This window comes from Poecilia latipinna, unplaced genomic scaffold (genome assembly GCF_001443285.1).
Source record: "Poecilia latipinna isolate Pla-1442-1.1 unplaced genomic scaffold, P_latipinna-1.0 Scaffold217, whole genome shotgun sequence".
NCBI lineage: Eukaryota > Metazoa > Chordata > Actinopteri > Cyprinodontiformes > Poeciliidae > Poecilia > Poecilia latipinna.
The window spans coordinates 269,705-282,241 of record NW_015112833.1 but is presented as its reverse complement, the minus strand read 5'-3'; the positions used below and the strand labels follow the sequence as shown (position 1 = coordinate 282,241).

The 12,537-nt window shown below is 40.1% G+C and overlaps 1 protein-coding gene across 5 annotated transcripts in view; it reads right to left on the bottom strand.

Annotated features, from left to right (window-relative positions):
* The window catches only part of dnah9 (dynein, axonemal, heavy chain 9), a 189,931-nt gene that overhangs the window by 56,445 nt on the left and 120,949 nt on the right, over positions 1-12,537 (bottom strand). For all 5 annotated transcript variants that reach the window (XM_015031765.1, XM_015031766.1, XM_015031767.1 and 2 more), the window contains 5 exons: positions 8,452-8,640; positions 7,203-7,438; positions 6,986-7,108; positions 6,414-6,618; positions 1,031-1,195 (listed from right to left, as the gene is read on the bottom strand). In XM_015031765.1, coding sequence (XP_014887251.1) covers positions 1,031-1,195; positions 6,414-6,618; positions 6,986-7,108; positions 7,203-7,438; positions 8,452-8,640 — 918 coding nt within the window. The remainder of the gene's footprint in view (positions 1-1,030; positions 1,196-6,413; positions 6,619-6,985; positions 7,109-7,202; positions 7,439-8,451; positions 8,641-12,537) is intronic.

Here is a 12,537-nt window from a genome sequence, read left to right as displayed (position 1 = left end):
TACTTTTTGCCAGGGGTTGTATTTGATACCTGGCTCCTGTGTGTGCTTTCATACTGTTTCCACAGGTTCTTCTTTAGTTATTTGTGAGTTTTGAAGATCGTTTTATGATGTGGTCATTGTTTAGCGACCAATTTGATTATCGGTTGGGGAGATTTTTATTAGTTTCTCATCATGGTTATTCCTTGTTTTCTTCAGATATGTTCACCTAGTGTACTTTTTGAAAACGTGCAGCCAAACTACTGCATTATTTTGGAACTGAACTTGGTAAAAAAATTACCATTACTGCTGCATTATGGTGGAAAAGTAGCTACAAAATCTATTGCTTGCTAAGAAAGCTCCTAGGAGGCTGATAATATTGAAAGAGCTGCGGCAATTTCCAACAAGTGCTGGTTGCCTTGCCCATGTTGTACAATCTTCTGTATTCTCCATAATGGATTTCAAGACAGAATTGCTTTGTTCCAAAGAAAAACAATGGTCTGATGAAAACAAACATGAATTTTTGCCCTACAGTTTTCAAATGTCTTGCATATTCCACAAATTCCTAAAACAAAAAAACCACAACATCCATAAGAGAACATGGTGGTGGCAGGACAAGGCCTTGGATTGCTTTTCTTTAGATCAAATTGAAGTTTTTGTCAAGGCAGATAAAGTTATGAATACTTCCGGAAAATGTTAGTTTTGGCCTAAAATGTCCATTTGTCAGCTGGAGAGCTAAGAATGAAAAGGGAGTTGATTTGTCGACATTACAGTGAGTGCAGTGATCCAAATAAACAAAATAAATCGTTTATGTGACCAAAGTTAAAGTGTTGTAATTGCTAGCCAGAAAAGCACGAGTTCATCTAAGAGAGCTGTGGACAAGAAATGTCCCCCTAATCTGATGGACTTGTGGATGTTTTACTGGGTGGACTGGACATCTAACGTCAAGAAAAGAAATGTAAAGATTCCTAACAAAGAGGGCTCAATGGGACTAAACATCAGATTGTAAATCTATCAGCAACATATTTCATTAATATATACAGACATATCAAACCTTCTGTTCTATCTCGGCAGCGGTGCGTTTGGTTGTTTCCAAATTTTCCACGAGCTCCGTGTCTCCAAGGAAGTTTCCGGAAGCCGAGGACAAACGGGAGAGCAGGTTGTCCTCCAGCGTCTTCAGGGTGATCTTAAAACCATTCTGCTCCTTCGTCAAGTCGGACTAAGAAAGGAGGAAATACTTGGTGTAAAAAGCTTCGACATGTTAGCAGGTTTCTCATTTGAATGTGAGGAATTGTACACATGCTGGGTCAATACCGAGACATTTATACTGAAGGGCGCCTCAAAGGCAGAAGCGGTCGATAAGCTCTGCATTGCCATAAGGACACATGAAGCAGAGCTCAGAGATGGATTAACTCGCTTTCGTCTGGTTGCCCACCTCTAACTCCTGCCAGCCGACCTCAGCGTGGGGAAGCCATCGATTCAAACAGGAGGGAAGGGAGCTTTGATGGGGAACTACCCAAACAACCACGCACCCACCCACGTCGATAATGACTAATCTCTTGCAAAACACAAGGTTTTTAATTATGGACCACTACAGGCGCGGGGCAGGAGGTGGACATAGAATTTCACATCATATGGATTAACATACCATGCCGTCTAAAAACAGCCTAGACTCTGACAGTCTTTTCTCTTTGTTCTTGCTTAAAAACACAATAGTGTCAGGGGAGAAACTTAAACTTTTTCTCAAAGAATTGTGTTTGAGTGGCGTTGTGAGAACAAAGTCGACGGGGCAAAGTATTTCGTCGTTTCATCCTGCTTTGTCCTTCATTTCAGCATATGGACGCTTCATGTTTCTGCTTTTAATAATGGCTTTGCTGACGTTTCCCTTAAAACCTTCTTCTGTAACCTTTGAATTACGGTTCTTTCATTATAAGGAGGGAGACAGTTTGGGGAGAGCTAGATTCTCATCAAATGGTTCGAATATTTCTACATATAACAGTGCAGTCAAATGTACTTCTGAATGTCCAAAACTACATAAAAAATAAAAATTAATACATTACTAAAGATGTCTCACTCTGATTCAAGATATCAGGTCAGGTTTCCGATCGCAGCATTTTTAAGTGATTGGTACCGAAACTCAGCCCCCAAGACCTTTTGTCGCTCTGCTGGTCACAATCAGAACTTAAGTCTTCTGAGCCGCCTCAAATGATATACTGTTCCTTGCTAAGATTTTTTGTCAGTGGGGTTTAAGTCTTATGTTAGATGTGCCTCAAAGGAGGAAAATCCTGTGGTCAAAATGTTACCAAAATTAATTGACTTGGCATCAACTCCATCTTCCACGGCTGGAAGAAGAGAAACACTGAACATGACCCAAATCTCGACATATTCTTATCAAACGCGTAAGTGGAAACAACATTTACCCTGGTGATGCCTGACCTGTACTACAGTGAGGGAAAGGTTGACTGTTGCATTGTGGTGATTAGAGGGCGGGGCTAAGCCCTATAAATATATAAAGCCCTATAAAACCTTGAAACATCTGCTTATTCTTCAAGAACACTGAAAGCTGGGATGGACTTGCACCAACTATTCATTTCTTTTCATTTTTTACATCATTCACATTTCTTGGTTTTTCATTAATACTGAACTATCATTGCAAGCAAGACGTATCATTTCTTTTTAAATGAGCAAACTTTAGAAAAATCACTAGAGAATATTACATCGTTTTCCTCCCCTGCAATTATATCATGCAGAAGGAGGAGTTGAATTAAGAGATCCATCTTTGCAACAATATTTCATTTTACTTGCATGAAAGCAAATTCATTTCACTTTTTAAAAATTGATTGTGCCTCTGGGTTGTTAATATTACATGCTCTAAATCTGTTGTTAATAACCAGGTTGGAGTTGAAAGGTGCTGTAATAGCCTCGGGGTTTTGGTATTATTTTTGAATGCTAAGTATGTTTCTGCAGGAGTCAGAAATGATCACATTGGGCTTTTATTTATGTGGTGGACGGAGTCAACTGTGACCTTCTACATGCTTGCACTCACTGCTCTTGAGGGGGAAAAGCTTTCGGCACGAAAACATTCCCAACTGGATGCAGTAATGAGTCAGTTTTTAACGATTAGCTTTCCTCTGGCACATTGTACTTGTAATTACCCCAGCTTGGGGAAAAACAAACAATTAACCAGTCAGCAGAACACCCTAATTGGTATTAAAATGAGATATTACATCTATCATTTCTTTTGGCAAATGATTACTGGGTGCCACGATGCGGCCCTGTTAAGGTAATTTAGGAAGCGGAGCATTACACTTCTCTCATTAACGAAGGAGGTTTGTGGAAAAGCTAGTCTGGTGCAAACACGCGACATAGCATGCACAAGTTCACTGTGACAAAAAAAAGATGGGGGTAACTTTGGTGGAAAAAGGTTGTAGACACAATCCTCCCTCCAAACACCGGCCTTGTGCAGATCCAAAGAAAAAAGGCATCTTGACATTTTAAGCCTGCCGTACCTTATTTGGCTCGGTTAAAAAGTAGTTCCTTCGCCTAGCAATCATCTTATGCCTGAGCAGCAACGCTAACCTCATTAAAGGTATTATAGCACTGAGATATTGGAGGAATGCAAACAGGTACAGGCAATTTGCCCTCCTCTATCATTGTGCTGATTGTTATCACTCTGGGTTGTTTACAGACAACAAAAAGCCATTCAGAGCTTCATTGTACGAGCCGTGTTCAGATATAAGGAGGCCTGGGAGTGCACAGACATCCCGACACCCCCTCAAAGTTTCAGCGTTAATTAAAATGATAAGCGAGTTCCAGATCTTTTTTTTTTTTTTTTTTCTGTATCATCTGATCTGAGAGAAATGCTAATTAAACAAGCGTCATTAAATCACATTTCACTCCATTGGATATTTTGCTGAGAGGACACAAGGCTGAAAATATCTCTGGCATTCTGCCATTTCTCCCCACTAACTCTTTGTCTCTCCCCTTCATCAAGAATGAGGATTTGACCACGGACGGTGACCCAACAGCGACGGGTCCGGACGAAGAACTGCCCAGGAAGTCCAGATGAAAAAGAGGGCTACTCAAGAAAAAATAAATAAATAAATAAAATAAAAAAACATCAATATGCAAAAGAGGATTTTCTTCGAGTAAATCTGCCCGGCCCGCTAACAGGGTTCCTGTAATTTCTTCCACTCTAATCTCTACGCGACACCGCCGGCAGCCAGACGTGTTCCGAGTAAGGAGGGGATTTCTGACTTCCCATTCAACTAACAAGGGCCGCATTTCAGGGACACAGAAAGTGTGTCAATGTGTTGACTAATTGCTGTGATACAGTAGCGCCATTGGCCAATCCATTTTCAAACAACTCGCATGAAACGAGCAGATTGCGGATAAGAAGGCATGGAGGCATCGTTAGGCACTGGCGCTTTGATCAAGAGAGTTTTCCTTTAATTACCACCATTTACATTCATACAGTGGCACATACTGTGTATATCATAACTATGTGGTGCTCATTACTTTTTTTTTTAAAAGTTGCCCAGAAATGTGGTCTATAGTACACAGTGTGCAGAGTTTGTCACACTCATTATCAGAGTTGAATAACATAATTACCCCCCTCATTGTCAGCAGTTCCTTTTAAAAGTCACAATGAATCAAAGTTTGAGATGCATTCTGGGACAGTTTTATAAAAAACCAGGGGATAAAAACCGACCCACCACAGCTACACCACCGACTCACTAAGTTAAGACGTCAGACACTTGAAAAAGTTGTGAAGTGGGTTTGGATGCTGCTACGTATTAAAGCTCCTGTCCGACCCTGGCAAACTGAAACACGTGGTAATAAGAGAGATTTGTTAAAAAATCAAGCCCTGCGGCATGTTTAAAAAGACATTGCTTTTAAATTTCTCCCATTCCAAAAATGTATACTGGGATCAATGGTGTGGAATTGAGCAACCTGCTGCATCAGGATATGAAATGTATTTGATGTGGAGTTACTTTTTTTTTTCCTCTCTCTCTCTTTGATCAGCTGACTCCGGTAAAGATATTTCATTGCCATGTGAGTGGCAAATTTTATGAGTTGAATGAAGAAAACATTTTGGATTTGATCAGAAACACCCCCTTAAATACATATCCAGAAGATTTACAGATCATTTTACACTGACAGTTAAAATGATCGTCGTTTTCTTCTTCTTGACATTGACGAAGTGATTAAACTGCCTTTACTGTGTCAGTAAAAACACTAGCCACTGTAAGACATAGCTGTTTTTCCTTACAGTTCACATAGTTAAAACTATTTCAAGTGCTACAACACAAATATTTGTTGGAAAGTTTCACTTGAACCGGATGTTTTCTGTAGCTGTCAATAAGCTTATGTGATGATATATGAGCACTCTTCTTAGCTGAATTGTCATAGTTCGTTAGGTTGGTTGGTTTCCAGGCACAGATGAGACTTTAAGTGCAGACCACGTACTCCCGATAGAGTTGATGTAATTTATTTCAAAGGAACCTTCAATAATTATTCCATTTTGCTTTATTCATCCCAAAAATCAGTTTTACTTTCTGTTTTAGCATCACTGTATTTTTGAAACACCCATTTATGTTCGCCTGCCTGTTGATTTGACATGAACAATCAGGAAGTAGTTGCTATACATTATGTTGTAGATACACGAGTAGAAGTAAAAAAGGAAGCATGTCTTGAGTGAATGTATTGTTGCAGCTCTAATATTAAATCTGTTGCTGCTTTAGTTTTAATGCTTTCATGCATCACTAGCTAAAACTGTGAAATTCTTATAAAAGTGGATGCAATACATGAAAAATAATAATCATAATATGTTTCTAATATAGGAACGCTTTGCACATTTAAAGTGGATCTAATTTTTGGTTAACTCCATATTCATGTATAAGTCATGTTAGCACACACAACTTTTTATGCACACAATACAATGCATGCACTCCCACGCTAATACACACACACACACATATGCATCCGGCTGAGCAGTTTCCCTAAGTAGGCACCCTACAGTAAGCCTCATAATTATCAGACATCCACCAGGCGTTAATCAAAGGCGCTGGCTGATTGTCTTTGAATCAAAGAGCCCAGACTCACAGCCTCCTGTGATGTTTCGAGACAGACGTTTTCTCGCTGACACGTTGTGTTAAAGATGGATAATGACAAGCGGGAGTGCTAAGCCCATTTTGTGGAGGCCTCGCACTTCTCTGTCTGTTTCTTTTAATTACACCTGCTCAGAGGAGATGTTAGGCGTAAAACTCAAGCAGTATAACGCAAATCGTTGTTTATCCTTTGATGAAAGCCGACTAGTGGGTCATGTTCTCCTTTCAGGTCTGCTCACATTCACATTTACATCTTTTGACATTTATGGAAAAACATCCTTGTTGCCCAACGGATTCAGATATTATTCCTCGTCTGCCTCTTCTTACCTTCAGCTGCTCCAGGTCGGGTCTCTCCATGTTGACCACTGCCGCCAGCAGCTGGTCCTCCAGTCCGTCTCTGGTCACTGTAAAATTTATCAGGGTGCACTGCGCTTGCAGCTCCGGCTGGTAATGAGGGTTGGCCAGCTTGGTGTGCAGGATGAGACGGAAATTGGGGCTGTACTCACACTCCTTGTCTCCAACCTTTATATACCTGAAATGTTTTTTTGTGGAGGATTTCAGGATATAGACCGCATCAAAAAGTTAAACTGAACTGAAAAGATTAATTCACTTTCTGCTTAGAAACCAAACTTGTGTACTTTATTAGACTCACACAGTTAAAGTGTTCAACAATTTAGATAAAAATTCATAGATATTTAAGATTGTATTTGTATGAAAGTAGTAGACATTTCTCACTCATCAGGTTAAAATAATCCGTTGAAAAGCTGAATTAGTTTCATTTTGAGAGATATCAAAGTAAACATCAACCTGGTTTTGAATCACAGTGAGCCGATCTCACCAATCATTTCTATTTGGAGACATATCAGTGAAGTCGTCGGATGCCTGTCTTTAAGTCTCACCTGCCCTTCTTGATGGTTTCTCTCCCCAGCAACGGCCCCAGAACAGGATCCAACGTTTCTCCCAGATTTTCTATCACAACCACATCACCAGCTGCCAGCGCTCTCTCCACTGCATCCAGATACCTTTCAAGACAAAAAGGAGGACATCTCTGAAAAAATTAATTGAGCCGCATCAACTGCAAAATCCCTGGCCAAGCTCCGTCCCCACACGTCTTACCCTCGTTGTTCAAAGCGGATCACCCGCAGCTGATCACCGTATCTGTTTTTGATCCATTTGATGCCCTGTAGCTGGGGGTCCACCATGAGGGGCCAGCGCTGGCAGGAAGTTAAAATGGTAGCATTCTCCGTCGACATCCCGTCAGCCGGCAGGCCCTCGTTCTGCCATGCAGCGATGTCGGCGTCGTCAGTGAGCATGGTCAGAGGTACCAGGTCTGCAGTCACTGGGATGGGAACCTGATTCCATAGAAAGAAGCAGCAATTTATCCACAGGTGTCTTGCAGGTTTCAGCAAGTCACATTTAAGATTTTAACACCTCTTTTAATAAAACCTTAAAAGCAATTTAAGACCAGAAGGACTCTAAATAGAGGGGATGGTTCGGGAATCCTGTTTGTGCTTTCAGCTCTCAGCCTTAAACCTCAGAGTGCCGAGGTTTTTTTGGGGGTTTTTTTGGACGAAATGCACCTAGCATTGTATGAGTTGGCTACAGAAGTGAGCCAGCGATTAAAACAAATACAATCCAGCCAACTGGCAATACATTTTTTATGCAACACCAAGTTAGATAGCTAGCAAGCAAGGATTTATTAGCAACTAGTTAGCGGTAGCCTCAACTACCTCAAGTCACAGAATACAAGGAAGATGTCTAGACTTGATTCAAGCTTCTGCCTGACAGGAAATTGCATATGTGACATTAAATAGTCAAAATTTAAGTCGTGACATTAAGCTTTATAAGAAGAATTTAAGATATGTAAGACCTTAATTTTAGGTACATGAATTTAAGACTTTTTCAGGATGCACAGATACTATGTATCTGTCTTAACGTAAAACACTTGGTAGGTAAAATATTGTGAGCATTTATTGAACTTCTAGTCTACAGTAAACATTTAGACTTTTGACTTCCCTGTTTTACAGAAAAATAAATTACAGCTTGAGCATTTTAGCTGCAGATCAATGCACATTTTAACAGTCACTATTTGTAGGAGTTAAACTGATTTATGCCCATTTCTTCAACTTACTTTAATAAAAGTAGAATCTTACTAAATAGCTCCAGTTACAGGTTTTAACATGTATGCTAAAAATGTGAGTTTAATTAAATAAAACACTGTCACTTACTAGAACCACGTCTTCAGTTTCGCTCCGTTTAATGAAATAGCAATACACTTTCCCAATGAAAATGAGTGTATTTGCTGATACTGCTGTGCACTTTTGATAAAGGTTTTGCATAGCATCTGTATATGTGATCCACATACTTTCAGCTGACTGAGGAAAGGCCTCCAGCAGTTCTCCATCAGATGTCGCCTGTAGCGTTTGGTGAAGTAGCCCAGGTAGGAGATGAAGGCGGTGATGAGGAGGACATCCCCACACAATGTCCTCTCCTGTCTTCTAAAGTTTTCTATCGCTTCCGCCCACCGAACATTTTCAGCCACGAGACCTCCCACCTGGAATACAAGCCGAGACCAGAAAATGCATTTCCTTTTTTACTCCCACTGCAACTTCTCCTTCCTCAGCATGCCCCCCCTGCCCCCCGCCTCCTCCCCCTAAAGAGATTTCCGTCGAATCAAACTTAAATTAATCTATGGATGCCGCTGCTGATGCACCCAACCCACGAACGCCCAACCACAACAATGATTTGCAACCTCCAAGTCCTTTTTTTATTAGATTTTCATCTCCTTTATAACATCTCGGCTCGTGTTCCAACACCTCCACTTTTTACCGCTGGAGTGATCCAATTTCCCTCCGCTGATGAATACGCCTCACGCTAATGTCTTATCTCTGCCAAGCTCGAGAGGCCGGACGCTTTTACGCATATACCGGGAGCTCGGCACCCGTCGCGGAAACAATGTACGCTCGCAAGGTGCATTTGCATTGATATTCAGGACTGACTGGCAGATTAGCACAACCTCTCCTGCTTTTTGTTGCTCCTGTCAGGCCTTTTGAAAGCCTTCTCTGAATAATTTAGATTATCGTGCTAACACTGTCAACACTCATCTTTTTGTTTTGCTGTCGTCAGCAGTGGATGCACAGGTAGCTGGGTGGTGATGGCGGGATTTAAGGAAACGGTGTGCCTGTGTGCAGCGTACACACCGTCGGCCACGAGAGAGAAAGTCCCGCCAGCTGACAGCTTTAGAAATACCTGAGTGTAAACGCTTATAATTGCAAACCTGTGCTCTGCATTCCTTCCACTAATGCTAATCCTAGAAAGACATTTTGACGGCATTTATTATTTAGAATCACTTATGTACATATCGACATATCTGGACAGTGGATAATTTAACTGTACACTATATCTTGAAAGTTAAACTGATACCTGACATGTTACGAATTAATCAGTCAAAAACTGCTATCTGAGAAATCTTTAGTCGCAAAAGCCTTGTAAGTAAAATGCCATGTGACTAAAGAATATGATCTTGAGTATATTAGCAATACATAAAGATCCATTTAATATCCAAAAGTGATCATCAAGCATTCATCTTTATTGATTAAAGCCATCCAGAGCCCATTAGTTTTGACAGGAGGCACTGGAGCAGCTGAGACGAACCAGAAAAGCCAGGCTAACATTTATAAAGCTAATTGTGTTCTGTAGCAAAGCACTCAGCTGTCACTGGTCTGAATGATTAGACCTGTGTTTCTGACTCCACTACCTGCCAAGTGTTCAGTGGAACAGATTCTAAAGCTAAAAGTCAGGAGGCAATTATAGCTCTCATTCATGGAGAGGAGGGGATATGGGGTCATGACTGAACTGCAGAAAACACAAAATCTTCCCAAGTGTTTTTGGTCTAGTTTCTAGAGCAAATATACGACAAAACGAAGTTATAAGAACCTTTTCAGCAAGAAATAGGAGCTTGTATAATGGCAAGACTCCTTAATATTGATAAAAATGTAGTATGCACTACGTTTTAATCAATATTAATAATTGCTGACTTAAAAATAAACTTCGGTGTTTTGATGAAAAGTCAAAGTTCAAGTTTGCACTAGCAACTAGACCAAAAATACTTAGAAAGATTTTGTGTTTGTGAAGGTGAGAAACAACAAATGAGATGGAAATGAGATTATTCGTGAGAATCTGCGTCATCGGCAGAGCCGCTGCTCCTCTGCTTTGAGAGGATAAAGTAAGTTGTTCTTTCATGATTGGGATGCCTTGTGTGGGTGTCCAAAAATGAGTATTTTTTTTGGACTGTAAGATGAAGCAGAAGTACCTGGAGAGAACCCAAGCAAGCAGGAGGGAAATATGCAAACTCTGTGCAGAATGACTAAGGCGGGGGAATCAAACCCCCTCGCTGCAAGGCAGCGCTGTTAATAAATGTGCCACCATGCAGCCCTCAGTCTAATCAGTCACAGTAAGTATTCTACTTTAATTTTACACCTAAATTAAAATTTAAAATACTATCCTCATTGATCAACATCCATTCTAAATATTCTTCCTATTTGATTCTTTCCTTTTCTCTACAGAGGGTTTTATGTCTGACAAGTGCCCTTGACTACTGAGGTGGATCCTCCCTCAGTCAGGCTTCCAATCAAAAGGCAAATGAATCTCATGGATCTGCTGTATGTTGTACTGTATGCTTCTATTAAAAACAAAAAAACAACAAAAATCAGAGTGTCACAAGATTACAGTCACAGAACACTGGATTAATGTACCAGTTCTTCATTTTTAAACAAAGCAAAGACAGTAAGCAGGATTTCAGTCAAGTGAGGGACTTAGCAGCTGAATGAGTCACTATCTCACATCTCTGTGCTAATGCTAGGTTCTGTTTTTAAAGAGAGTGTGAACAAAAAGACACTGCATGGACCGGTGCATGGAACTGCTACATGCTACATAGACAGAATGAGGTCCATTTGCATGTTAATAAAAGTATCAGGGACTTTAATAGGCGTTAGAAAAGGAGTGTTACAAGTAAAGCTCAAAAAGTTTTTAATTGGAAATGTTCAAGATTCTCATTTCAGAAAGTTAAACTTCAACATTATATAGATTCATTAGATAAAGAGTGAAATGTTGCAAGTTTTTCTTTCTTGTAATTTTAATGATTATGACTTACAAATAATGAATATGCCAAGTTCAAAGTCTAGACACATTTGATTAGGAAACACCAAGGTCACTGAACCAGCTTGGTGAGCATTTTCCTACCACACTTTTCCCTTTCTATAAATGCACTACAACTTTTTTTTACTTTAATGACATTTTCTGAGGTGCACACTTTTCATCATCAGTAAGCCATTATGATAACATTTACAAGACATAAAACAAAGTATGACACAACAGAAAATGTGATCAAAACTAGAATAAAGTGTTTCATTCATTCCCCTGTATAATAAACATTTTCATAAAAACAATATGACCCTGCAGGAAGAGCAGAAACACTGTACAAGACCTTAAAAGAACCATTGAAACATTTTATCACGTTAGAACCAGAAATCTTTGATGTATTTTACTGAGACACGTAGTTCTACTAAACACCCGTCCTGAGAAGCCCTCAGGACAGGCTTGTTATTCATTCAGTATTAAAAAAAACACTGAATAAATAACAAGCAGGTCAGGGGTAAAGATGTGAGGAAGCTTAAAAGTGGGTTAGGTTATAAAACAATAGCTCAAGCTTTGAACAACTGTAAATCCACAAAGACACGGCCATTTCCTTAAACCTACAGAGAAGTGAGAGGCATGGGGTCATTATGCAGGAGGAGTTTGAGATTTACAGATCAGGTGAAAGACATGAAGACTGTAAATCATTTACTCCATAAATATCATCTTTATGGAACAGCACAAAAAGAAAGCCACTGCTAAAAACACACAAAATGTAAGAGAATCCTCTGGTCAGGTGAGGGTGAGACTGACGTTTCTGGTCTTTATACAAAACATCATGTGTAGAGGGGGGGATATCACCATGGACACATCATCCTTTGGGGAAACATGGTGTTAATATCTTGATGTGAGGATATTTTTTTTCATGAGTGGGAGGAAAGTCAGTGAGAGGACAGGAGCTAAATACAGGGAAACCCGAGACGGAAGCAAGTTGAAATCCGAAAAATACTCGAAAGAGGACTAGAGGTTTTCCTCCCAGCAAAACAACGCCTCGGAGTCCAGATCTACGTCCAACTGAAAGCCTGCGACAAGACTTGAAATATGTGTTCACACATGCTGCCCATCCACAGTGGGAGCTTCTTTTGACAAATGAAAAAAAGGTGAGAGAAAGAAAAGCCGTAAATATTTTAGTCTCTAGATACGTGAAGGTGGTAGAGAAATGTCCCAGAAGAAAATCGGAAAAGTTGGTGGTGCAGAGAAGAACTCAAGGGATGCGTTCAAATGTATGACGCTTTCAGAGTTTTATTTGTAAAAAAAA